General features: G+C 61.0%; 1 protein-coding gene across 2 annotated transcripts; it reads right to left on the reverse strand.

Annotated features, from left to right (window-relative positions):
* Window positions 1–379: 379 nt before the first annotated feature.
* On the reverse strand, window positions 380–26,583 carry CELSR2 (cadherin EGF LAG seven-pass G-type receptor 2). 2 transcript variants are annotated; one of them, XM_025996459.2, is made up of 34 exons: window positions 23,119–26,583; window positions 17,491–18,138; window positions 14,843–15,065; window positions 14,305–14,420; window positions 14,039–14,127; window positions 13,474–13,631; window positions 12,895–13,058; window positions 12,615–12,740; window positions 12,116–12,282; window positions 11,529–11,816; window positions 11,271–11,445; window positions 10,679–10,820; window positions 10,385–10,505; window positions 9,766–9,949; window positions 9,502–9,603; window positions 8,676–8,770; window positions 8,233–8,442; window positions 7,594–7,777; window positions 7,358–7,486; window positions 7,091–7,271; window positions 6,756–6,923; window positions 6,529–6,655; window positions 6,206–6,406; window positions 5,734–5,908; window positions 5,327–5,439; window positions 5,131–5,210; window positions 4,915–5,041; window positions 4,694–4,816; window positions 3,913–4,040; window positions 3,425–3,513; window positions 3,125–3,319; window positions 2,827–2,997; window positions 2,442–2,676; window positions 380–2,124 (listed from the first exon to the last, which is right to left on the reverse strand). In XM_025996459.2, the coding sequence occupies exons 1-34, from the start codon at window positions 26,444–26,446 to the stop codon at window positions 2,097–2,099; spliced, it is 8,790 nt and encodes a 2,929-aa protein (XP_025852244.2). In that variant the 5' UTR covers window positions 26,447–26,583; the 3' UTR covers window positions 380–2,096. The 2 variants fall into 2 exon arrangements, with proteins under 2 accessions (XP_025852244.2, XP_072610508.1); XM_072754407.1 differs by lacking the exon at window positions 2,827–2,997.
* Between the last annotated feature and the right edge of the window lie 588 nt (window positions 26,584–27,171).

The raw sequence follows: 27,171 nt of genomic DNA on the forward strand, positions 1-27,171 counted from the left end.
TACCAAGTCACTGAGCCACTCAGCCACTCACCTCTGCTCTCCTGAGTTCTGTCCCCAGGGCTCCTGAGTTCTGTCCCCAGGGCTCAGCCCTAAGGGGCTGCACTGAAAACCTGCCTGCTCTTTGCAGCCTCTCCAGGAACACAAGTCCCTCCAATGCTGGGGAGAAAGAGCCTTTCCTGCCACCTGCCACATCCTCCTTGGACATGCCAGGACATGGGCTCTGTGCTGATGAGGCCATCCAGGGAGCACTGCTGGGGTGTCAGTAGCAGGGCTAGCTCAGTGGCCACTTGACATCCGAGGCCCCTGTCCCCCAGCCCTCCTAGGACCCTGGTTGCTCTTATTTTCCAGAGCACTGCACAGAAGCACATGATGACAGTGCTCAACCCGCACAGAACTAGAGTTTATTCAGTAGTATGGGGAAATGAAAAAACAAACACAAAACCCTACTGTATTTACAGTAACAATCAAACTGTACAATCTGATGGTTAGTATCAAGTTAGCATCCAGCATCTTTGTATTTTTTAAGTCAAGTCATCAGTAGTTAAAAACCAGTTAAATTTTTAACCCTTTGTAGGAATTGCTGAGGGGAGAGTTCGCGGGGAGAATCCATGGCAGAAAAGCCAGGAACCAGCCTTACAAATGAGAAATAGGAACTTTTTTTTCCACCCATAGCCTCTTTTTCTAGCCACCTGCTCCAGAGGAAAGTCAGTGACAAGTCCGTAAAACATGCTCAGCACAAATGGTACCTCAAACAACGGTTGGCAAACTGAGACGGCGGTGGGAGGAGAGGAGGCAGGAGGTGACAGCCTAGGACAAGGGGAGGGCCTCAGGCCCCTCACCAGGGCTGCTGGGCATACACCCAACCTGTCTCGGCCACATCGGACCCCTGGGACCGGACATAAACCCATCCCAACACAAAAAACAAATAAATAAAAATATATATTAACTCTCTCTTCGCAGGGAGCTGGGAATGGGGTGCCGGATGGGGGCAGAAAGAGGAACAGGACCCGGTCCTTTGAAGAAGAGAGCCCATTCCCAAAAGGGGTTAAAAATCAAACGTGTCTCAGAGGCCACAGCAGGTCAGACAAAGTGGCATTTGCCTGATCTTGGGCGGTGGGGGCGGGGGGGGTGGACACCAGCACCCAGACTTGAGACCTGTGCTCGAGACTTCTGGGGGGCAACCGAGCCAGCCCTGAATTTACTCTTCCTCCCCGTCCCACCCCCACCGCATGGCAAAGAAGCGCAACTGAACACATGACTGGCCTTCCCCGGGCGGGTCAGGCAGGGAAATGAAGCACTTTTGGGTCAGCAAACTGAGCAAACGCCTGGGCTGCAGCACGTGGCCAGAGTCCAGGGAAGGGAGAGGGACTGGGGTGGCCCGGCCTCCGCCCAGGGGCACGGGTTCCCCTCAAAATGTGTTCATGCAGCATTTGGGGGTTTGGGGGGCGCGGAGTCCTGCCCCCTTGCCAGACAGGGCCTTTTCAGTTCCTGGGCGGGACGGCACAAGCAGGGTGCGGCATGCCCTCGCCCTGGCCGCCCTCGCCATACTGAGGCCCGCCGGGGTGCAGCCCACAGGGCCCGATGCCCTGGGTGCGCGTGGCTTCGTCCTTTCCTTTTGGTGATGGCAAATGAGGGGCAGGCCCCCCACGAGTCCCTCTCCTCCCAGAGGCACAGCAGATGGGAAACCGAGGAGAGGCTGGGAAGTATCCTGGGAGGTCCTATCCTCTTTGGGAAGGGGAAGGGGAGTCAGTTTCCAGCATATAAAAAAAATTAATCCCTGAAGTCATGAAGAGTGGAGATCCTTTTTTAAATTCTTTTTTTCCTCTTTTCTGAAAAACTTTGTCTTGGAGATGTTGGCCCCAGGGTTCCAAAGTGCAGTGAAGGGGATGGTGGGGGAGGGAGTTGGCACTAGATGGCCTTGGGTGGGGTGCGACCCCTCCCGGCAAGGCCCGGGCTCCTCAGATGGACGTTTCATCGCTGCTGCGGGCAGGCGTTGGGGAGCAGGGGCAGGATAAAGCACAAGACAGGAGTAGGGGCATGAGTGCAGCTGGGGAAGGTAAGGGAGCCTCAGGGGTGTAGGAACCACCGGCCCAGGGTTAATGCAGGAAGTTAAAGAAGAGAAATCTGGAGAGGCAGGAAAGGAAAGTGACAGAAAAGGCAGACAGCGAATTAGTCAGAGCCAAGAAGACAGAAGCTTTCACCAGGAGGAGGAAACAGGAAAGCAACCCCAGCTCCCCACCCTCCCTCACTGTGCCTACTGCAGGCCAAGCTGAGCCGGGGCTCCACGGTTTGGGGGCAGGTCACGGTGGAACTGGGCTACACCAGCCCATTCACCCCCCAACCGCCTGCCAGGGCAGCCCAGGGAGGCCCAGAAGCCGCTCTGAGCCCAGCCAGGGCCTCTGTGGGGCCACAACCTGTCCCACCCAGCCAGACCCACTCACTCGGAGCCTGATGAGTCCTCATCCACCGTGCCCGCCTTGATGCTCATGGCGATCGGCATAACCCCATTCAGCTGCTCCTGGAGACTCTGCCGGGGTGGAGGGCGGGGAGGGGGCCCGCCCCGGCTGCCCTCGCTGGCTGAGGAGCCCCTAGAAGACCCTGTGCCTTGCTCCAGGGGTAGCCGTAAAAGGCTGCTCTTCTCACTGATGGTGGGCAGACACTTCTTCTTGAGGATGCCTGTGGGCCAGGGTGGGAGGGCGGAGGGGGCAGGCGCCATGAGGAGCAGGCGGTAGGATCATGGGGCTGCCCTAGAGAGCCCTACCAGCCACAGGACAAATGTGAGGTTGCTGGCCGGGGGAGCGTGGCAGCCAGTCATGCCCCACTCACCTTTGTGAGGTTGGGCAGAGGGGCCTGGGAGGGGGCCAAGGGACCCCTCCCGAGGCAGGGCATCTCCATTCTCCCACGGGCGCTCCTCGGAGGCCCCATTGCCACTACTCTCCTTTGCTGTGGTCCCAAAGTCTCCCGGCCAGGGGGCCTTCCCCGGCCCTGAGCCCCCATCTGGTGGAGAAAGGAAGTCCATAAGGCCCAGAGAAGGCAGACAACTAGGAAAGTCACCACCCAGGGAATCCCTGGCTCTCTCCCCTCCCACTGCCCCTCAAAGGCCACGGCCCTGGCGCTGGCCCACCCTTGGGGGTACTGTGCAATGGCAGCCTCTCAGCGCCAGGCCCCAGCAGGCTGTCCCAGCCCGGCTCTCCAGGGAAGACGGCCTCCTCCTCCTCCTCCTCCTCCTCCTCCTCGCTGTCTGATGAGTGAGTAGAGGCATAGGAGCCACTCTGGTCATCTTCCAGGGACAGATCGCTGTCAGAGTCTGTGTCAGGATCTGGGAGATGAGGGAGAGATCAGAGCTGACCCACCCACCTCTGCACACCCTCCACAAAAGCCAGGCAGCTGCCCCCCACTGGCTAGCAGGAGCTTCCTTTCTCACCATGCTGCTGGTCTTGACCTTCTAGGAATAGGCTGCCTGGGTCCCCCAGGCCAGGGGGCCCTTGGCCAGGGTTCAGTGTAGACTCTTCCCTGAGAAGACAAGACCATGCTGGAGGGGTCACCCATCCCCTTGCCCGGTGTCCCATTCTCCTCTCTCCCTGATTTCCCAGTTCCCACCTGGTGCCCCTCCTGATTTTTTTTTTAAAGATTTATTTATTCATGAGAGGGAGAGAGAGAGGAATAGAGACACAGGCAGAGGGAGAAGCAGGCTCCTTGCAGGGAGCCCGACATGGGACTCGATCCCAGGTCCGCAGGATCAGGCCCCGGGCCGAAGGCGGCGCTAAACCGCTGAGCCACCTGGGCTGCCCCCTCCTGCTTCTAATGGAAGCTGCCACCCGGTGAGCTAGTCAACTCCCAGCCTGGCCAGCCTGGCTTCCAACATGCGTGGGCTCTTCTCCCTCTGCTGGTGCTCCCAACACCAGGGCTCACCTCAGCAAGAAGGGGATGTAGCTGGGCTGACTCTTGCCCGAGCGGCTCGCGCTGTGCAGAGAGCCGGCTGAGTCTCCATAGGGCTGGTACAGCCGCCCGTCCGCATAGGGGCTGGGGCAGTTGTAGGACTAGGCAGGGGATAGAGAGCTCAGTAAGCAGGGAAGTGGGACGGGGGAAGGGTGGCGAGTGGAGGGGCCGAGGGAGCTTGCCCTGAGGTCTACCTCCCACACGCCCAGGTCTGGAAGAGAGAAGCCCGTCTCTGCTGCCCCCTCCGTATAGGGCCGAGTAGTGGCTGTTGCTCAGCCATAGCCGTGCCAGCCCTATGCGCCCCAAGTACCCCGGACTCGGCTATATGAGGGCTTCCTGGTAAAAATGGTATAAGGAATTATCTCCCAAGAATGTGCTGGCAGACAGAAAATTTACCAAGATTCGCCAAGTATTCTCAGATGCTGGGTATCCATCGCTGGATCCCATCTTGTCCACTTCCTCACCTTATCCCTCCTAGTTCCATCCACTCCCATTTCTCCTGAGTCAAAATCCTCCTCCCCACCCCACCGGACAGCCCTCTCTTCCCGCCAGCCCTCTCTTCCCAGCCCTCTCTTCCCGCCAACCCTCTCTTCCCGGGCCTCACATACCATTTCACCACCCCTTCCTCCTTCCAGGAAAGAATGTAAGGAGGAAGAAGAGGTGGGGCAAAGGCACAGACAAGGAGCTCCATGGGGCTCCTGCCTCTTCCTCCCCGCCTCAGACCCCTCCACCTCACCATCCCCAGCTCCCTCACCGAGGTCAGGGTGGACTTGGTGGTGAGTGCAGGATCAGGGCTGGGCTTGCGGCTACAGGCAAACTTAAGTGCTTTCCGGACCTCTTTGCTAAGCACCACGTAGGAGAGGAAGATGAAAGGGCCCTGGTAGACAAGAGGCAGCAGCAGCTAAGTGCATGTGTGGCCCCCCCACAGCCAAGCCGCACCCCCTCCACCCATCTCCATGGGGCTGGGCCAGGTACCTGGACGCAATTGCAGGCAGCAAAGAGGTAGTGGAAAAGTAGGGTGTCGCTGTTGACAGAGAGCAGCGCCAGCAGCCACGTGGCGCTCAGCAGCAGGAGGACAGCAAAGGACGGCCTCAGGCCCGAGCTGGAGATAGACAGGCTGTGAGCCCAGTGGCCTCCTACACCCAGGCCTGCCCCCAGCCCGCTGCCCAGGCACCCACCCCCTGTACTCACACAGGGCCTTTCTTCTCAAAGCCCTGCCGCTGGGCAGCACAGGAGGCACGGGCTGCCAGGATGTACAGGAAGACACTCATCTAGCAGGGGAGGGGGTGGGGGGAATCGTCAGGGGACAGGCAGCTTGTACCCCACCCCACAGGGCCCAGGTCCTGAGGACACATGCAGCCTGCTCACCCCACTTTCTAGCACCTACCGAGACAGCGAAGGCCACAGGGCCAGCAAAGCTCCAGATGAGCGTATCATAGATGGAGAGCCAGCAGAAGTCAGGGTTCCCATAGCCCTCAGGGTCCAGGCCCACAGCCAGACCTGGGGGTATGGTGACAACAGCAGGGGAAGGGGTGGTGGGGCCTTGGGAATTGGTCAGGTATCACGTGGGCTCACGGGGCCGGAGTGCCGAGGATGGAGGATTCCACCCACCATGTGTCCACACCGACCTCTTCAGGATGGGTGGGGGGAGCCCCAGCTCCTGGTGGGGAGCCTTGGGGGGGCTGAGAGAACTCAGACCGGGGCATGGGGATGTGGGTGGGGAGAACAGGGCACGAAGGGAGACTCAGAGCCTAGAGATGTAGAACCTCAGGCCGAGGAAGGGGTGGGACGTACCTGTGATGAAGGCGGGCACGCCCCAGCCCAGCATGTAGTAGAAGCGCATGGGGCCAGCATTGACGTCACGCACTTCAGTGAGGGCCCGATAGAGGTGCAGGGCCTCCAGTAGGCCCCAGGAGAAGGTGCAGAGGTACAGGAAGTGCAGCAGGATGGCAATGACTGTGCAAGCAAACTGGGGGGCCCGGCCATGCCAGGTCAGTGACCAGGGTGCACCCAGAGCACGGATCTATCTTGTTAGGCAGCGGAGAAGGTCGGGGTGTCAGGTGGTGCTTCGGGAGGTGTGGGCCAGAGGAAGGTACTTCTAGGGTGCCAGGGAAGTGAGGGGGAGCTGGAGAAGGGGAAACCATGGGCTGGGTGCCGGGCTGGGTTCTAGCAGAACCGGAGCAGGGACCAGGGGCAGGGAGCTGGGGAGGACTCCCGAGAGGACGGGAGGTTGTGGACAGCGTCTGGGTGAGGGGAGACAACTTACAGGGAGGTCAGCCTGGTTGATTCCTAGGAGGAAGACCAGCTGAGCCAGGCCCAGAGCAGCAGTCAGGTTCCGTCGGATGCCATGCTGGTTGGAGCGTAGGGCACGCAGGATGGTGAGGAAGAGGAAGGAGAGCAGCAGAGCAGCCAAGGTGACCCCTAGGGCCACGTATGTCAGTGTCTTCAGCGGCAGAATCTCTCCATTCTGCAGAGCAGGTGGCAGGAGGCCCGGAGAATTAGGAGGGGCGGGGCCTTAGCATCCAGCCCCGCACCCTGGGCTCCCACCCCTAGCTCCACAGCTGCCCCCAGCCCCATGGTGGGTCCAACCTCCCGCCGGGACACATCCATGAGCACGGCAAAGCTCGTCATGTGGTTGCACTGGCAGCTGACATGGCTCTCGTTGCGGAAGACGACCTCGCAGCCTCGGGCTGACCAGCCACCCGTGCCACTGACCCTGCGTGAGGAAGGCGGTGTCAGGAGATAAGGAGGGTAAGGCACCTGGGGAGGTCTGGCTCTCCGCCCAAAGCCTTGGAGGTAGGGCAGTGCAGGCTCACAGGATGGAGTGGTTCCAGAAGACACAGATGGGCTTGGTGCGCTCCTCCGTCTCCAGCAGCCGGAACTGCACGGTGACCGGTTTGTCTAAGGCTCGGGGCAGAAGCTCCTCATCGTCATGGACACTGATACTCACCACGGGCGTGTTGATGACTGGGCGTTTGGGGACTCTGATGAGGAACAGGCAGGTATACAGTCACTATGGCAGTCTCGTGGCTGAAGGTACGCATCTCTGCATCACTCGGGGGTGCCTCCAACCCCTGGCCTCTCTCTAGGCTTCAGCACTCAGCCACCCAACCCACACGCCCACCCACCCCGCATCTCCCTAGCTGCTCACCTCAGGCTGCGCTTGTCCGGGTCATAGTTGTGGGGCAGCAGCCCGGCCAGAGTGCGGTAGATGATGACGCTGGCCACGGCCTCACCTTGGCTCAGCTCTGGGTGCCGCCGCTGACGCCGCGCCAGCTCCTCTGGCTCCTGGGGCTCTCCAGGGCCCGCGGGCCTGACCACGGTGGGTGTTTCTGGGATCGGGACACTGTCCACTCAGCTGGGCCCTGCACAGATGCCCCAGCCTGACCCCTGACCCACCCTTTAGCTTCCCACTGACCTCTGAAGACAGAATCAGGCAGGATGACCGTTGTCTCAAGGTCTGGGGGCCGCTCCCCCCGCAGCGCCTCATAGCGGGGCAGCTTGGCCCCAGCAAAGTTCCCTTTGTCCAAGCGAACTACAGAGATGACTAGGGAGAGGGTCACAGGTCAGACCCTGGGTCAAGCAGGTAGGCCCGCAGCATGGCCACCTTTGCCAGGGATTCTCTCTACAAACCCTTCCCTGACCCAGTCTCACCAATGTTGGGTGTGACAATGGTGAAGGGGTTCAGGTAGGTGTGCCGCATGTTCTGAGCCAGGGCGCTGGCATAGGCCTCGTAGTGCTGGAGCAGCCAGGCGGTGCCACCCTCCGTCTGCTGGATCAGCTCCCAGTGCCGCTTGTTGGCCGCATCCAGGAGGGCACTGCCTACCCGCAGCAGATTCTAGCGGGGGCACAGTCACGGTGTTGTAGCCCCACACCTTCTCATCCCCACCACCAGGCCTCACCTCTGCCGAGACCAGCCCCGGCTACCCACCCTAACCACAAACCTTCCCTCCTTATTCCCCAACTAAGAGCTTACGGGTCCTGGGCCTGGACCCCCACATATGTACTAGATGCTGATTCTCCCCACCCTGGCACAGCGGGCAGGGCCTCTGCTCCAAGGAACCAGGTCACACCAGGCCCCCCTACAAACATTCAGTTCTATTAGCACCTTACTAGGAAAAGGACTGGAAAGAGATGCTCTAAGTTCCCTGGCTCAAGGGAGCTCCTGGAGGCCTCATGCCAGCTAGGAAGTCCCTTCCTAAAGGTAGGGAAGGCCCCCATGTGGCCCTGGGATCAGGCTCACTCACCATGACCCCCATTTAAGGTGACAGCCCTGCCCCATCCAAGCCCCACCTCGGTGAAGTGCACGTCCTGTGTGGCGGACAGTCCAAAGCCCCGCTGGGCACTCTCGTGGGCCAGCAGCCGTGTGGCCAGCTGGTAGGCCACCTTGACATCACTGCCGAAGTAGCCGGCCGTGTGCTGGGTGGCGTTGCGCAGAAGCAGGGCCAGTCGCTGGGAGCGCCCAGAGTCCAGACCCGACTCGTTCCGCTGCAGCCGCTCAGCCTAGGATGGAGCCAGACAGGACAGGGAGCAAGGGAGATCAGCACAGGAGGGCGGCAGTGAGGTCCCCAGAGGGCAGACCTGGAACTCAGGAATAAAGGGGCCTCAGGAAAGGGGAGAAATGACCACTCCATGTGGAGGCCCCAGGAGGCAGGGCCTGGAATTCCAGAAGCCCCTTTCTCAAAGCTGGCAGCAGGGAGGGGAGAGAGGAGCTAGAGATGAGGAGGTTCACTTACAAAGCCCTTCAGCTCTGAGAAGGTGACTGATGTGCAGTTGAAAAGGTTTGGGGGGAGCCACCCCCTGTGCTCATCACAGTGGCGCACGGCAGTCCCTGGGGGAAGGAAGCCCAGAGGACAGGCCTCAGGAGAGACACAGGAGGCTTCAGGGACCTCTCTGAGTTCCTGGGGGCCGGCACCTCATAGGCCAGAGGTAGAAGACAAGCACACAGGGGCCCTGCCTTCCTGTAGTCCAGGTGAGAAGAGGAAGACAGGTGCAGAGAACACTAGAGCCAAAGCCTCTGCATGATGAGCCTGAACAAGGACTATAGGAGTATGGGGCATATGTTCTCCTCAAGCCCCCAGACATGGTTACCCCTCTGCAGCCGCCCCTTGGTGCTCTCTGCCCCTCTCTGCTCATGAACTCTGTTCATCATCAATCCAAGGACCAGCACCAGCCCCCATCCCAGTGCTGTGTCCCCTGGAAGAGCACCCAACACCCCCAACTCCCCTAACTGCCTTTCCAGTGGCATCACTCCCCTTCCAGGTGGTGAGTGGAGGATGGGAACCCTGTGTGATTCATCTTCGAATCTCTAGGACCCAGCCCTATGGCAGGCACACTGTGGGTCTTTCAGCATTTTTTGCTAAAATTCAAGATATAGGTGCCCTTCATTCTGGCAACCTTGGGAGCAGAGAAACAGTGCGCCAAGGAAGAATGGGACATAGGGTCTCTAGGACCTGGACACCAGAGAGAGGTCCCAGGATTTGCAGTCAGGGGCTTCCCACCCTCGTCCCAGCGATGAGAGGCTGAGTCCACAATATCGCATTCGAGGCTTCCAGCACCTACCAAAGGAACCTTTGGGGCAGGGGGCAGCAGCAGGCAGCCCGAAGCGGGTACGGGGCCACCAGATCCCAGCCTCGATGGCCCGTGGGCAGCTGTCGTAATTCACTGCAGGGAAGCACACTGGGTCACCCAGGAGCAACTATCCCCCGGGAGCTGTGCTCAGGCTCCTAGCCCTCCCTCAGCAGCCTCAGGCCTGCAACCAGCCCCCCGTGCCTGGCCTCCCTGGCACACAGCGGGACAGCCACCGACCCACCACGGGAACCCCACCTTCACAGCCATTGGTGGTGACCTCAGCAAAAGGATTGTCACAACGGTCACACTGGCGCCCAATGACGCCTGGCTTGCATGGACACTGGCCGTCCTCAGGGTCACAGACGCGGGACAAAGAGCCCGTGGGGTAGCAGTCACAGAGGAGGCAGGTGGGGCTGCCAGGGGGCCGGTAGTGGTTCTCCTGAGAGGGAGGACAGAGGACGTGAGTCATTGGCTCAGGCTCTCTCTCCGGGATGCTCATGGGTTCTTTTGGTGGTGGCCCCTTTAGGGAGAGGCTTGCTGACTTCAGGTCTCCCCAGGAGTGGTATTCAAAATATTTAACTGGTAACGATTTGAGGTCACCAAATCGGTGCTCTGAGGGACATCCCAGAGACAGGCAGTGATCGATGAGCAGGCTACAAAAAAACGGTATAGCTGGCCTAGAGCTCACCGGTAACGTATCGGTACTGGGTGCCCTCAAACCACAGACACACAAGAGCCCGTAGCCACCTGTTTCCCACCACCCACCATCAGAACAAAGGCACATAGCTCGGAGCTCTCTGCAGGAAGGCTCTCTCCATGGCCTCCCTGCAAGGGCCCAGGCACCCACTGCGAAGGCCCAGGTCAGAGCTATCACCTTGCAGTGGCACTCGCCGCTTGTCTTGTTGCAGTCTGGGTCGAAGCCTTTGCTGACGTCACAGTTGCACGGGCCGCACGTGGGGTGTCCCCACCAGCCTCGGGGGCATGGCTGGTCAATCCTGTGGAGAGGGCCCAGGAAGACATGAGTTCCTTCTGCCACCCCCGTCTGCTATAGCCACATGTGGCCCTTCTGGCTGGCTGTAGCTCAGCCTGGTTCTCAGTGCTCTGAGGGACACCCCAGAGACAGGCAGTGGCTACTGGGGCCTGCTGCAGCATGCCCTGGTCCACTTACCTGGTCTCACAATATGGCCCAAGGTAATTTTGGGGACACTCGCAGGTGTAGCCGTGGGGGGCACTGGGCTTTCGGATACACACGGATTGATGTTCACATGGGTTCAGGTCACACACATTAGTACAGTTGTCACCATAGTAACCTGAGACCGTAAAGACAAGAGAGGCTCAATACCACCCTGCCCTGGCACTCTAATTTTTTTTTAATTTTATTTATTTATTCATGAGATACAGAGAGAGAGGGAGAGAGAGAGAGAGAGAGAGAGAGGCACAGACACAGGCAGAGGGAGAAGCAGGCTCCATTCCATGCAGGGAGCCTGATGTGGGACTTGATCCTGGGTCTCCAGGACCACACCCGGACTGAAAGCGGTGCTAAGCCACTGAGCCACCCAGGCTGTGCCTCCTGGCACTCTCTTTAAACTTGCCTTCAATCCACCTCCTTCCACTCGGAGAATCATACCAGCTGGCTATGGCTTTGCAGTGCAGGAGATGAGGCCCAGAGGTCGCATGACTGGCCTCAGGTCACACAGCAGAGCCGAAATGAGTCCCTGGGCCCCCGCCAACCTGCCCATTTCCCTGGATCCCTGGCACACCTGGATCACAGCTGCAAGAATAGCTGTCCCAGTCATCACTGCAGTAGCTGTTGGCAGGACACGGATTCGAGTCACACGGGTCTGGCAGGCTACAGCCGGGCTCCACATTGACGCTTTCCCCGCGGCTAGGATCCAGACTGCTGACCCCCTCCAACGTCTCGCTTACCCTCACACCCTGGCGGGGACAGAAGCGATGTTGGCCCTCTGTGGCGCTGGCCTCCAGATGGTGAGGAGGGGAAGGCAGAGGAGGATGCTCACCTGCAAACAGCCCCGGAAGCCGCGGGCCACACCACTGGCTGGCCCAGGCACTCCCCCAACCGTGATGTTGCTCAGATGCAGCCCGTGCAGCCGAGGGCCTAGGTTGCCCTCTGCCCACTGCTGCCCGTAGTCGAAGGACAGGATGGCGTGGCCGGGGCCCCCACTGGCTCCCAGCGCCAGCTGTGCATGGTGCCAGTCGCCATCATTGGCTCGGCCTGGCTCCAGCTGCAGAGACGAGGCCTGGAGCCCTGTGCCCTCCACACTCAGTACCACGTGGCCTTCCCTCAGCTTTACCAGAAGAAAAGAAAAGATGATCAGCCAACTGCCTTAATTGGCTCCTGTAACCCACCATCCTCCTTCCCGGACCACCACACCATCCTACTGGCCAGCCGAGGCTGGAGAGGGAAAGCTATTATTTCTCTCAGGGCCGAGAGGTGGCAGCAGTGATCCAACAAACAGCTCTAGCTGCTTCCTCGGGCAAAGGATAGACCCTGCCCGGCCATCTCTGGCCAGCATCCTGGCCAGCCTCCAGGAAGCACTTCAGCCAGGGTCAGGGCCCGCCCGCCCCCCACCCCTCCTGGCATCACCTGCAGGGTGATGGTGCTGCGCCCTCTGGTGACAGCCTGCAGCAGGACACCATTGGCCTGGCGCGTGCGGAACATGAGGCTGAGGTGCCAGGGCTGGGAGATGGGCATCGAGAGGCCGTGCCAGGCCACCAAGCTGCTGCCCAGGAAGCGCTGTGGGTTGGCCATTTCTGGGGAGGCAGATAAAGGTAGACTGTGACGGGCGGAGCAGCCAAGTGCCCCCGGGGGTATGATGCTCAGAGGCGGTGGTTCCCGGGAGGCAGGGCAGGCCCCGCCCTCCAGAGCATTTACCTGTCCTGGGCCCGCCCCACACTGTGCCCAGGCCTGCCACTGACTGGGCCCTTTGTCTCCAGTGCTCCCCTCTCAGGGCTCTGCCTAGACATGCTTTTCCACCCACAGCCCAGCGTGGTTGGGCCCTGCCCAGTGCCTGCCCCGACCCTGCCAGTGTTCCCAGCACTGTCGACAGCTCCCAGGCCTTGGCTTCTCTGGCTGCCTCCCCTACCCTGGGCACAGCTCTTGCCCCCGAAGCCCAGAGGACACTCGCAGCTGAACGCATCCCACTGGTTCACGCAGGTACCCCCGTTGTTGCAAGTATTGCTGTCACACACGTTCTTCTTGGCAGGGCAGCCTAGAAAGGAGAGCAGGGGGCTCGGTCGGGGGTCCAAACAGTAAACCTGTTGTAGTGGAGGGGCCTCTGAACCCCCCAGCACGTCCCCACACCAGGCACAGCCCTCCCTTCTGCCCTGGGCTTCTGGCCTCGCCCCTGGCCCAGGCTCCCGTACCAGGCACGGTGCCATTGTTGGCGACGAAGTCAGCCATGTCCACATGCCGGCTGTCCACCCGCAGATTCCTCATGCAGCCCACAAAGTGCCGCGTCCGGACAGGGAAGCTCTCGGGCAGGTCAGGTACCCCGCCCAGCAGCAGGGGCCCCGTCAGATCCAGAGACCTGGCGAAGCAAAAGTGGTGGCCACATGAGCAAAAGTGGTGGCAGATGGGGGAGCTCCTGGCTCTTCCTTCTCCCCTTTCCCTGCCACCAGGCCAGAGTGGAGAAGGGCCGAGGCAGGAGCCCACGGGACCCTGAAGAACAGCACAAGGAAAGGGAGGCACCCCGACCTGGAGCTGCTCTCATCTGGTCCCCACCCTTCCCGGGACCACTCCACAAGACCCTGCTCAAGGCCCTAAATCTTGCCGCTTCCACCCCCAACCCTGACCCTTGCAGAAGGCTGAGGGAAGCACAATGAGGGAAGGCCCCCATCCAGACTGGTTTCCATTTCAGGGTCCCCTAAGGCCCACCCTCTCAACCCTCCCCCACTGCCACACCCCATACTACACCCCATGCCTCAGCCCTCTTCCCAGCTCACTTTTTGCTGCCACCCTGGGTGCCCTGGGCAGCGCAGGAGTAGTTGCCCAGGAGAGCTCCGAAACGCAGGGCCACCCCCGTGTCACAGCCATCCACAGTCACCACAGCTACCTTCTGCTCAGATGGGCCCTGCGGGAGCCCCGTCTGACCTAACAGTGGCTGTGGACAGGGAAGGGCAGAGAAGGGAAACGGTGAACAAGGAGCCCAGCAGGTCCATGGGCCAGGCACAAAAATGCCAGCACATGCTGACACTCCTTCGTACCACACATATACACATGCGTGTACACATACTCACTTGCACATACAGAGTGCTCACATGACACACATGCTCAGCTGCCTTCCTCAGCATCCACCAGACTTTGTGCTTGTTTATCAGGATGGGGAGCATCTAATGCTCTGGGGTGGTGGAAGCGGAACACCCCAGCAAAGTGGTAAGTCCCCACTCCCGATCCTCCCTTTCTGCCAGAAGTGCCATGAGCAGCACCCCCTGGACAAAGCGCCCCCTACGTCTGAACACTGAGAAAAGGACAGAACCTTCCAACTCCATGACTCCCTCCTACACCCACCTTATTATAGTACTTCAGCTGTACTGTGTGCCACTGGCCGTCACTGACCCCTCCGGGCACGAATGGGGACACGGTGGTGGTCGACTCCCCTGGAGAAAGCACCCAGGTGAGCTGGGACACTGGATGAGGGCTGGGGAGGGCATGCTCGTGGTTGGGACTGGACCCAGATTTGGCTCGGGGAGGGGGAAGTGTGTGTCTTGGGGTCAGGGGCCAAGACACATAGGGCCTTCCTGAGATGGGCAAGGACATGGGGCAACTGGGGTCACCTGCAGAGAAGGTGAGCTGGACCTGCTCCTGGATCACCTCGAGGGCCACAAAGTCATGCTTCTCATTGAAGCGCCCGTTGTACAACAGCAGCCCATCACGCTCCTTGGTGGCAAACCTGAGCAGGGGTTGGGGATGGGGGTAGGGAATGGGCCACCTACCTAACCCCAACCCCCAGCCACCTAACTAGCCCCTGATCCTACCCAGGACCCTCCAGAGGGCTTACACCTTGGCTAAGGTGATGGACTGTGGAGCTAAAGTGTGGAAGATGAGCCCAAACCAGAACTAAAACCAGAGCCCCTGGCCCCTCGGGCTCCCCACCCTCAAGGGTAGGCAGGAGGAGTGATAAGGGAAGCCTGGTGGGTGAGGAAGGTCTGCTAGCCAAGTGCACAGGTAACTCTCAGTGCAGACCTGGCTCTGCCAACAACCTGCTCCAAGCACTTTTGCTGCCCTTTCTCTCACCTTGTCTGTAGAACGGGAGACACCCCAGGGGCCCACCACACTCCCCATACACCCCACCCCCAGTGCCCAGCCACTCACGAGAGGGCCAGAGTGAAGTGGAAGCGCTGGCGCAGGCCACGAAAGGTGATGAAGGAGTGGGCAGGGAAGCTGCGTGTGGTCACCTGGCAGTAGGGCTTCTCGAAGTCTCCAGAGGGGCAGTCGCACTTGAAGCCACCCACCAACAGGTTGACGCAGGTACCACCATTCTTGCAGACACCTGGGGTGCAACGGCCTGAGCGGGCACTCACCTCGCAGTGCTCACCTGGGCAAGGAGAAAGGCAGAGTGAGCACCAAGTGCCCGAGGAGGTGGAGGGGAACTGGGATGCCTCCCCACCCAGCCATACATCCTGGAACACTCCCAAATTCTCCCACACTGCCTTTCATGTCCTCACCTTCTCTGAGATCTAGGCAACCGGGGTGCTGTGCCCACTGTGCCATCCTCACCACCATCCCATTATACTGCTGCCCTGCAAGTCCCTGAAGCTCCCAGGCCCTTCTGTACTCCTGTTTGGGGCTCAAGCCACAAGCCTGCCAGGGCCCCTGGTCTAAGGCCCAGGTCCTAGTCATCCTTTGGTGTCAAGGCTACTAAGAAAGCATGGGGGTGTTGTGTTCCCACAGGGGTGAATGTGCATGGAGGAAGGCACTGTAGGACAACACGAGGGCTGGTGCCAAATCCCCTCCCTCCCCACTCCCTCCTAACTGGTGCTTTTGTCCCTGTTAGGAGCCAAGATCAGTTTCCCTCTCCAGGGATGAGACCAGGCTCCCACTTGGATTGTCAGAATTATGGGTGGACACGGGTGTGTGTGTCGGGGGGAAGCTGGGGACTCCTGGGAATGGGGCAGAGAACTCCTACTCTCAGCCCTGGGGTCCAGACGGAGGCCCTCTGTGCACTTGGGAGATGCTGACAGAGTGGAGATGTGAGACTTGGGAGCAGACCAGGCTTTCAGTGGAGGAGCTGAAAATTCCAACAACATCAGATGGGAAAATCCACTCCTCTCTCTCCCTCCCCATTCCCAGATTCTAGTGATAGGTTCTCAGCTCCTGTGCCTAGTGACTGGCTCTTGTTTCCATGGAAACTGTTGTTCGCCTACCCTAAGCCCCCCTCCCCATCCTCTTGGACAAAGACTCCCTTCCCATCCCCCAAGCCCTCCTCTCCCTCCCACCCCCACCCACAGCAGCAGCTGAGAGAAGTCAAGTCTGGCAAGTTCTGGGCAGGCAGATGCAGCAGGGACGGCGGTGGGGGTCGGCTGCCACTGCTGGCAGGGCCAGTGGGCACGGCTGTGGAGGAGAGAGGAAGGCCTAACCTATCCGGCAAGGCAGGGCCCATGGAGGAGAGGGGAAGGGGGCGTCCCGTGGAGAAACAGGATCCTGCAGAGCACAAAGCGGAGGCAGTGAGCCTCCCAGAGAGGCTGGGGAGGGGATGCAGTGTCAAGACTCAGGTCACAGGCCAATGGGGAGGCCTGACCTCCCTGCTCCACCTGGGCAGGGGTGGAGCTCTGGTGCTGGGGTCACACAAGTACAATGACCTTCTGAAACAACCCTACCCCGCACCCGAACCCTCCAGTCTTCTATGCCTTTCCTTCAATGCCTGGGAAGAACAGCACTGCCTGTAGCTGGGAAAGGTAATTCCCTCAGTGTTGGGGGGCGGGGGAGGCCAGGTCCCAGGCCTAGCTTTGGAGCTAGTCAAGCTGTGAGGGGACACTCGGAACAAATCACCTGATCCCAGTGGTCTCTTACATCACAGCCAACAGCTTCCAAAGCTAGCTCTTTACATGTATTAAGTTCATTATATTAATTCTTACAACCGCGCTATGACGTAAGTCGACGTGTTATCTCTGTTTGAAAATACTGAGACACAGAGCGGTTCAGGTGCCCAGGGTCGCACAGCCAGAACCCCGAGGGGCTGCCTCCAGAGCTGGCCCTGACCTCGCTCACTGCCCGGGGGGGCCGCTGCTCCGGGAGGGGCTCGTGCGGCTCCTCCCCACAGGTGCAGGCCTGTGGGGCTATGCTGGCCCCCAGAAGGGAACAGGCGCCCCCCTGCAGCCCCTGGGCTCACGCGTGGGGGCCCTCCCGTGGGGCTCTCCTGTGGAGGCTCACCCATGGGGCTCTCCCATGGGGGCTCACCCAGGGGGCTCTCCTGTGGGGCTCTCCCAGGGGGCTCTCCTGTGGGGCTCTCCCAGGGGGCTCACCCGTGGAGGCTCACCCGGGGGGCTCTCCCAGGGGGCTCACCTGTAGAGGCTCACCTGGGAGGCTCACCTGTGGAGGCTCACCTGGGGGGCTCACCCAGGGGGCTCACCTGTGGAGCTCACCCATGGGGCTCTCCAGGGGGCTCTCCCGTGGGACTCTCCCGGGGGGCTCTCCCAGGGGGCTCACCTGTGGAGGCTCACCCGTGGGGCTCACCCGTGGGGCTCACCTGTGGGGCTCACCCGTGGGGCTCTCCCGTGGGGCTCATCCGGGGGCTCTCCCGTGGGGCTCTCCCGTGGGGCTCACCTGTGGAGGCTCACCCGTGGGGCTCACCTGGGGGGCTCTCCCTGGGGGCTCTCCCGTGGGGCTCATCCAGGGGCTCTCCCGTGGGGCTCACCTGTGGAGGCTCTCCCGTGGGGCTCACCCGTGGGGCTCTCCCAGGGGGCTCACCCGTGGGGCTCTCCCATGGGGGCTCTCCCATGGGGCTCTCCCGGGGGGCTCACCCGTGTAGCCGTCGTGGCAGAGGCAGGTGTAGCCGCCCTCGCGGCTGCGGCAGCGCCCGTGGGGGCCGCAGGGCCGCGAGTAGCACAGGTCCACCTCGGTCTCACAGTAGTCGCCCGTGAAGCCGGGCGGGCAGCGGCAGCGCAGGCCGCCAACCGGGTGGATGGGCCGGAAGAGCACGGAGGACGAGGCGATGAAGGGCGCCGAGGAGTCGAAGCGCAGCACGGACACGCAGCGCATGTAGTTCTCGCAGGGCTCCCGCAGGCAGATGTTGTCGTCGAAGGGCAGCACGCGCTGCGCCGAGATGGCAGCGAGCAGGCTGCGGTTGAGGTACAGGCGCTCCTGCAGGTCCTCGGAGGGCAGGAAGGGCGGCCCGCCCCCCGGCCCCGGCGGCCGGCCCACCGACAGGCTCACGTTGAGGATGTGGCCGCCCGGGGCGTCTGTGTCCCGCTGCACGTTGAAGACCACCACGTGGTCCGGCGGTGTGGCCAGCGTGGCGGCCACCGCCTGGATGAAGAGACCCAGCAGGGGGGACAGGAAGCGCTCAGGCGACATGTCCTCCAGGCGCAGGGTGATGCTGTGCGTGAGCATCTCGTCCGTGATGATGGTGACACGCAGGGCGCACTGGGCGGTCACGCTGTGCACGCCGTCTGCGGGGAAGCGACACAGGTTGGGATGCGAGCAGCGGGGCTGGAGGGTCAGGGCCACAGACCTAGCCCGGCAGAGCACCCGACAGGGGAGGGGGTACTGAGATCCGGCCCAGCACCCCTGCTCCGCCCAGATGCCACGATGGACTCCCTTCACGAACTGGCAAAAAGTGCCCAAGAGGGGATCCCTGGGTGGCGCAGCAGTTTGGCGCCTGCCTTTGGCCCAGGGCGCGATCCTGGAGACCCTGGATCGAATCCCACGTCGGGCTCCCTGCATGGAGCCTGCTTCTCCCTCTGCCTGTGTCTCTGCCTCTCTCTCTCTCTCTGTGATGACTATCATAAATTAAAAAAAAAAAAAAGTGCCCAAGAAACTACATGGACGTCACTTGTAGGCAAGTCACACCTTGAGGGACTAGGCCCCATAGACACTTAGGGCGATTTGATTTTCAGAAGCTCTCTTGGCATGCTTTCCCCAACACTCCCTCCCCCCTGCCCCCCAGCGCCCGCGATCACAATGTCTGAAGAATGGCACATGTTTGAATGTTCGTGCACCTTTCCCTGCCCAAGCTGAGGGTCTTGCTCTCTTAAACCGGAATCTCAGCTTCCCTGCACTAGAACCTGATTTTTCCTATTTCTTACCTTTCTACAGGGCCCAGAGCACCATGAGAAAGCCACAAAAATGATCATCCTGCCCCCTCAGCCTCTATATCTCAAGGCTCCCATACCCCTGACCCTGGCTGTGCTCCCTCCTCCCCCACCAAGGCAGAGTGGGGGTGGTGAACTGGGTCAGTGGGCCACCCAGTTCCCCTCCCACTGAGCCCCATAGCTGCTTGGGCGCAGGCCTGCTATCCCCATAGCAACGCCCCACACAAAGCATTCATCCCGCCCAACTCCAGGCTGCTGAAGATAGCCTGGTGGGGGCCTCACCCCAGGAAATCCAGCTGAGCCACCCTACCAGAGGCTGCACCACCCATTGCCCTGATGCTGTGAGAGATCTTGGGGGCAGAGGTGGAAGGGCCTGGGCAGCTGGCCAATCCAAAACCCCAGAAGAGCCCCACGAGTCTGATCTCTCCTCTAGCCTTGGGCCTCTAGCTATCCATCGCCCACTTGGCTTACCACATTATACCCGAGTGCCTGCCACACCTGCAGGCCACACACTCACTTATTAACAGCTAGGTGCTAACATACTCTAGTGTCTCACTCCACCCACACTCTAAGCCCAGAAATACCATACACACCTGAATGCACATACACATGGCAATGGGTTTTATTTAGCTCAGAAATGAAGGCTAGAGGCCAGTGGAGAGGGGTAAATGGCTCAGCAGGGCTCTAAAGGTTATTTGTATTTTTACTCACTACAATGTTCTACACAAAGTAGGTGTTCAGTAAATATTAAGATGTCTCCATGGTGAAGAAATGTCTTTATTTTTTTAAAGATTTTATTTATTTATTTATTTATTTATTTATTTATTTATTTATTTATTTATTTATTTGAGACAGAGAGCGAGCATGAGGGGGGGAGGGCAGAAGGAGAAGCGGGCTCCCTGCTAAGCAGGGGGCTCAGCAGGGGACTCGGGGGCTGGATCCCCGGACCGGTGATCATGACCTGAGCCGAAGGCAGACACTTGACCTATTGAGCCACCCAGGTGCCCCAAGAAATGGTCTTTAAAACACAGCAGGAGGGGCCCTGAGTTGATATGGAAAAGGACTCCCTAGCAGGAACGGGTCAGGAGTTGTGTTTCTGGGGTGGGGTGGGAGTAGGAGGAGGAACCTGGGAATAGAATCTGTCTCCAAAATAGCCAGGCCTATTTGAGGTGGCTCACTACACCAGGCGGCTCAGTTGAGCCTGAAGGCTGAAGGCAGAGACCCATCTCAGCCCTGTCCTTGGTCCACCTCCCCTCCAGCCTCATCACATGAGACCGCTGAAGCCCTCCTGCTCTCACCAGCATGCTTGCTTGTCATTACCCACTCCCTCTCCTCCTACTCTTGTCTATAGCCATTGAACATGCTGTGCCTTCCCACCTGGCCTACCCAGACACCAGCTTGCTGCCCTCCTACTTCTCTCACCTGCCCTAAGCTCACATACTCCAGGAAGCCTGCCCAGATTTATGACCTCAGGCTCCACTTTCCTCCCTCTTTCAGGCGGAGCTGGCACAGGACTCTTGTGTACTTGGTGCCTCTGCCCAATGATTCCTCGATGGGACAGTCCCTCTAGGCAGAAAGTGGCCCGAGAGTCCACACAGTGCCTCTAACTTATTAGGGAGGGAAGGGGGCAAAGCCTGTGAGCAAGTGAAACCTCACCACCACTCAGCCCTGTGAACAAGCACTCCTCCCTGTGCCCCCCACCCCAGCAGCCCCAGGCCCCGCCCCTGCCCCTCACCCAATGTGTCTATGTTGCTTCCCATCTGGTCTACCATCTGTGGCCACCTGCCCCTTCCTCTGTTGTCCCCCTCCCCAGCAATCAACCTACTGCACAAGCCTTCCTCTTTGTTCCTCTCCCCTGCCTTGACCTGGCTCACCCCTCCAGTGCTAGGGCAGGGTGGGAACAGGGGTCCCAAGTCCTGGACTGTGGCAGGATCAGACTCTAAGCCTCTCTTCCCCAGCAGGTGCGCTGGTGGGAGCTGTAGCCCCAGAGAGGGTCCCCTGCTCTGGGAGCTGACCAGACCACACACAGGAGCTCCTGTGTGTCCCAGCAGAGGAGGAAAGAGGCAGGGAGAATTGGGGCTTCAGGACAGCCCCCCAGCCCAAGCTGGGGCAGCTTCAGCCACGGGGAAAATGAGAGGGGGAAGTCAGAGAGGCAGGAACGCGGAGACTAAACAGGGGAAAACAAAGATCCAGGGAAAGACCCAGCAATGGAGAAAGTGGGGAAGGAGAGAGCCCCGCAGGAGATGGGGAGAGCGCCCTAGAGAGGGGCAGCACCGGCCCCTGCCCACCGGGCCGGGAAGAAAGAGAGACAAAGAACAAGAAAAGGAAAACAAAGGGGCAGTGGGAGTCAATTCCCCCCCTCACCCCAGCCTCCCTGAACTTTGGGGTTGCCGTGGTGACTGTGTCCAAGGGTCAGGGCGGAGGGGACAGGATGGAGGGGACAGGATGGGGTGGGGCTAGAGGGCCAGCCTGAGGCCTTCCCTTCCGTTCTAGGGGAGCTGTGGTCAGGGGCTCCGCAGGTAGCAGCCTGAAGGCTGCGTGGGGCCTCCTCAGTGCCCTGCCACACTCACCTAGGACAGGCTGTGGGGAGGACACGAGGGAGAGCCCCTTCTTTCCCATCCCTCCCCGCTGCTTGCTTCTCCCAGCACAGAGAAGGATACAGGATACAGGAACTCCAGCCCTTCCCTTCCTCCTGGAGAAAAACTGAAGCTTCGACAGGCACAGGGCCTTGCCGATTATCTCTAAAAGCTCACGTCAGGGCACCTGGGTGGCTCAGTGGTTGAACATCTGCCTTCAGCTCAGGTCATGATCCTGGGGTCCTGGGATCGAGCCCCGTATCGGGCTCCTCAAAGGGAGCCTGCTTCTCCCTTTACCTGTGTCTCTGCCTCTCTCTGTGTGTCCCGCATGAATAAATAAATAAAATCTTAAAAGAATAATAGTAAATAAATAAAAATAATGGCTCACATGTCCTGGCTCCCATGGCCACCCGAGGAGGGGAGGCATCTGTCCAGGAAGGACCCAGAGCGAGGAGGGGGCTAAAGCCACACCCTGCATCTCACATGCCTCTCGTTCCCCCTCTCATTCCAGTCCAGGCCCAGACTCCCTGGGGTGGCAGTAGAGGGGTGCCTGGCTCTTCTTCTCCTTCTCCATGATGTGTCTGGAGTGGGGTACCGTGGCCCACCCATCCACAGGGTGCCCCTAACAAGGGGCCCTCAAGGGAGCACCAGTTGTTCCCCAGCTTAGGGAAGGGCCTCAGCAACCTGGGGCTGGCCCCGTCCTATGCCACTGCCGATCACTCCCCACAGTTGACAGAGAAGACAGAAAGCGGCCCCCCTCAACTCTCCTCCCCCAGCCCTCTGTCCAGGGAGCCTGCAGGCTGAGCGCTTGGCCAAGCAGCAGGAATGTCCAGCCTGGGTCCTGGCCAGGCTCCCATGCCCCAGGACTCAGTTCTCTCCCCACCAGAGCAGGGGGCTGTACCCTCAAAGGCCACCAGTCCCCTGGCTCATCCTGGTCCCACACTCCATTCCTTGAGCCTGGGCTGGTCACAGGAAGGCCTAACATCCTAAGAAGAGCCCATGGGGTGGCAAGGAGGCCCAGGAGGCCTCAGCCTGCCCCTGGCTTCCCTGCAGCCCCTCCCCCAACCTGGACCCCAAACCATGGCCTCTGACAGTGGGGTCTGTTTGGACAGAGACAATGAGCTCTGGCTTCACTTCCTGCGGGAGCTCTGAAGGGATAGCCAGGCCAGGCTCTTTCTGCCTGGAGGGAAAAGAATGCTCTAGACAAAGTCCCCCTCAGCCAGTCTGGGACTCAGCCGGGAGCCAGAAGGGGCCAGAAGAGGCCCAACTGCAGGGTCCTGACCCCTCGGCGGCAACCCTGTGCCCTGTGGCCCTCTGCTCTGTCAGAAGGCTGTTATGAGATCACAGGAATATCCTGCCGGGCGTGAAGGGGTGCTGAGGGGCCCAGCTCGCCTCTCCCCCCACACACACCACAGTCCTCTCTACCCCTCCCCCTGCTCTCCTGGTCCCCAGTCTTCCCCGCGCCTTTTTTCACAATCCTGGCAGCCATGGCCGGGGCAGCCTCACAACACTTCCCCTGCCACGTCACAGGGTGGTAGTCAGGGGGCAGCCAACCGAAGCAGCCCAGCCCAGCCTGGGGCGGCAGGCGGGGCCTACACCAGCTGCCAGGATTCCGAGGGCTCCTTCCCAAGCTGCTTCTCGCCCCTCAACCTCTGCGCCAGACACTGGGCAGAGAGGCAGGTCAGCGCTTCCTCCTTGAACCTGTGCCCAGGCCCTCCCCCAAGGGCCACCCCCACCTGACGCCACCTGGGCCCTTCCTTACCTGACACTAGCACGCTCATGATGGCCTCCAGAGGACGGTTGTTGTCCAACGCCCGGCTCAGCCTCAGTTCGCCCGTCGAGGCATTGAGCAGGACCAGGCTGAGCTCATTCCCCCTCTCGAAGCTGTAGGTCAGGCTGTCTGAAACATCAGGGTCATGGGCAGGCACGCGGCCAATGGCACCCCCAGGGAAACTGCTTGAGCGGTTGGTGACATAGTTGTTGAAAAGGATCTCAAAGTTGCCCAGCACTGGTGGGTTGTCGTTGCGGTCAAGCAGGCGGACGTGGACGGTAGCCCGACTCACCAGGGGAGCTGACGTGGCCTGGACGACCAGGACGTATTCGGGCCGGTCCTCGTAGTCCAAGTCCACCAGGGCGGTCAACTCCCCAGAGAAGATGTCCAGTTGAAAGACCTCAGGAATGTTGCCCTCCACAATCTGGTACATGATCTGGGCATTGGTTCCTTCGTCGGGGTCAGTGGCTGTGACGCGGGCCACAGCCAGCCCAATGGGGCTGTTCTCTTCCACGAACACGTCAAACTCGTCCTGCTCAAAGACAGGTGGATTGTCGTTGACGTCCAACACAGTGACCGTGACTTCCATGGGCGTGCGGGCTGGAGGCATCCCCTTGTCCACTGCATATGCCCGCAAAATGTATTGGGCCACGTTCTCGCGATCTAGCCTCCGAAGCGTTCTCACGATGCCCGACGTGGACTCCACGATAAAGTCACCATCTCCATCATCGCCCCCGTGGAAGGTGTAGAAGACTCTGCCGTTGAGGCCGGAGTCACGGTCAGTGGCTGAGATCTGCAGGACACTGGTGAAGGGAGGCACATCCTCATAGACGCTGCCCTGGTAGGAGTCACGCAGGAACTGAGGGGCATTGTCGTTCACATCGTTCACCAGGATCTCTAGGTAGGTTGTGTCAGACTTCTGGGGAATGCCATTGTCCCGGGCAGTGATGGCCAGGGTATAGGACACTTGGTCCTCATAGTCTAGCTCAGCCTGGGTGGTGACAGCCCCTGTGTCTGCATCAATGCGGAACTGGGGGATGCTGTCCTCCATAAAGTAGGTGATGCGGGCATTCTCACCCGTGTCCTCGTCCGTGGCACTGATCAGCACCACCGTGGTGCCTGCTGGCCGGTCCTCGTTAACGTTCACCGTATAGTGGGAGCTCTGAAAGACCGGACGATGGGTGTTGGCATCAGTGACGTTCACTACCACCTGTGCTGTGTCCTGCCGAGTGCCGTCGGAGGCAGTGACAGCTAGCACATATTGCCGCTCGAGTTTGTAGTCCAACGGCAGGGCGAGCGACACGAGCCCACCACCACTCTGGCTGGTGATGGAAAAGCGGTTGCGAGTGTTGCCGCTGGTGATCTGGTAAGTGATGACACTGTGGGCATCGCGGTCCACAGCCGACACTGTCACCACGCTGGTGCCCACAGCCGCATCCTCGTTGAGTCTCACTGTGTACTCCGGTTGGGTAAAGGTGGGGTTGTTGTCGTTGACATCCAGGATGGTCACACTGACGCTGGCTGAAGCAGTGAGCATTGGTGTGCCGTGGTCTCGGGCTTCTACCCCAAAGCTATAGAAATCAACCTCTTCCCGGTCCAGCTCAGCTGCCACAGAGATCCAGCCTGTGCCATTGTTGATGGCAAAGGGGAAGTCATGCCCAACTCCAGCAAGGCGGTATTCCAGGCGGGCATTGTCACCAGCATCAGCATCGATGGCCTGGACATGGAGAACCAGGTAGCCTAAGGGGACACTCTCTAGCACAGTAGCCTGGAAGGGGGTGCTGACAAAGATGGGGGCGTTGTCGTTGATATCCAGGACTTGCACTGTCACCAAGCCAGAGACGTTGGAGAGTGGGGGGCGGCCACCATCCTGTGCCCGAACCCGGAGGGTATACTCCTTGGTCGTCTCATAGTCAAGAGGGCTCACCACGTCCAGAGCCCCGGTCTGGGCATCCAGGTAAAACTGTCCCCGAGCGTTGCCACTCATGATGCTATAATGCACCAGGGCATTACTGCCCTTGTCTCTATCCGAGGCTGTGACCCGGAGTACCGGGGCCCCTGGGGTCACATCCTCACGCACCTGGACCACATAGCGCTTCTCACTGAACTGAGGAGCGTTGTCATTGTCATCCTCCACAGACAGGAACACAGCAGCTGTGGCACTCCGTGGACCTGGGTCCCGACCCTGATCACTTGCCTCCACTGTCAACTGGTAGGATTCTACTTCTTCCCTATCCACTGGGCCACGGGTTCGGATGACCCCAGAGCGAGGGTCAATCTCAAAGATTTCAGAGGGGCTGCCGCCAGGCCCCTCCAATAGGCGGTACAGAATATTGGCATTGGGGGGGGCATCGCCATCTGTGGCTCTGACCGTGAGCACCTCATAGCCAACCTCCAGGTTCTCCCTGAGGCTCTCCTTGTACTCCTGCTGCTCAAAAACAGGGTCGTGATCATTGGTGTCAGTCACCAAGATGGTGAGTGTGGCCAAGGCACTGCGTCGGGGCATGCCATGGTCCTGTGCCGTGACCCTGAAGACATGGGTGCTCTTGGTCTCACGATCCAGCTCCTCGGCCGTGGTCACGGCGCCCGTGATTGGGTCCAGAGAGAAGAACTGTTTGGAGCGGCTATCAAAGAGGGCATCCATGGTGTACTCAAGGCGGCCGGCCTCGCCCTCGTCTGGGTCAATGGCCCGCAGGGATGCCACAGGGGTACCTGCCGGCTGGTTCTCAGGCACTGTGGCCTGGTAGCTGGGGGGCTGGAACTGGGGGGCTGTATTCACGTTCCTTTTCCGACGCCCGCCCATGGGCTCTTCTGCTGACCTTTCCCCTGCCCTGAGCACTGGGGTCTGCACCAGCTTGCAGGACTGGCATCTCAGCCGTGGGGCCTTTAAGCACGGGTGTTCCTGGGGTAGGGTGAGCTTGCCCTGTGGGGAAAGGTGGCCTCCAATGCCCAGGAGGCGACAGCTCCACGGGCAGCCTTCGGGGGCTGGCGGCAGAGGGATGAGGGCTCCGGATTCTGGGCACCAGACCCTCAGCCCGTCGTGGTGGGGCACCAGGTGGCCAGTCAGCTCTGTCCCTGCATCCCTGCAGCGGCTGGTGTACAGCCAGAGATTGGAGGCCGAGGCTGGGCAGAGCCAACCCACGGGGGCGCAGGCCCCTGAGGAGCCCCGGCCCCCGGGCCCCAGGGAACGACAGGGCCCCACTTGGTCTCCCAGCAGTGGCGGCGGACGCAGCAGCAGCAGCAGCAGCAGCAGCAGCAGAAGCGGCGGCGGCGGCGGCGGCGGCGTTGGAAGGGGGGCGCGGGCCGCCCGGCTCTGCATCTCTCCCTGCTCCCGGCCGGCCGGGTCAACGGCGGCGGCGGCTCCCCCTCCGGCTCCAGCCGGCCCCGCCGCGCCTCATGCCCGGGCCGGGGCGCCGGTCCCCGGGGGCCCTCGTGCGCCCCGCGGGGCCTGCGCTTGGCTGTCTCGGCGGGGCCCGCGCGGAGCCCTCCGACGCAGGGGCTCGCAGCGCTCCCGGATCCCGGCCCGCGCCCGGGGCACCCGGCCGCCGCGGGCTGGCGCTGCGCCTCCACTCGCGCGCCCGTCTCCCGCCACCTGCGCCCGCGGGCCCCGCGCGCCCCTGGCCCTGCCGACTCCCCGAGCCCCGAGGTGCCCCTGCGCCCCCGCGGGGTGGCCCACCTGTGCCCGCCGATCCACGCACCCGGACCCCGGCCGTCCTCGACCGCCCCGCGCCGCCCGCTCGCGCCCCGCGTCCCCGCCGCGGCTGCCGCTGTCGCCGCGGCCACGGGCCCAGCCGCGCGATCCCTCGCCTCCCCGGCGGCCGGGCGAGCTCTGCAGAGCGGCGGCGGCGGCGGCTCATTACCATAGACCTGCTCGCGCCGCCGCCGCCTTAAAGCGGCGACGCCAGCCGCACCGAAGGAGGTGGGCCCACGCAGCGCCCTCCTCCGCACCGCGGTCCTGGCATTCCTGCGGGCCAGACCTCCACTCCGGATCCCCCCCAGGCCTGCCGCCAGGTGCCAGACCCCTGCCACAGGGTAGGGAGGAAT

This window comes from Vulpes vulpes, chromosome 3 (genome assembly GCF_048418805.1).
Source record: "Vulpes vulpes isolate BD-2025 chromosome 3, VulVul3, whole genome shotgun sequence".
In the NCBI taxonomy this organism is placed as follows: Eukaryota; Metazoa; Chordata; class Mammalia; order Carnivora; family Canidae; genus Vulpes; species Vulpes vulpes.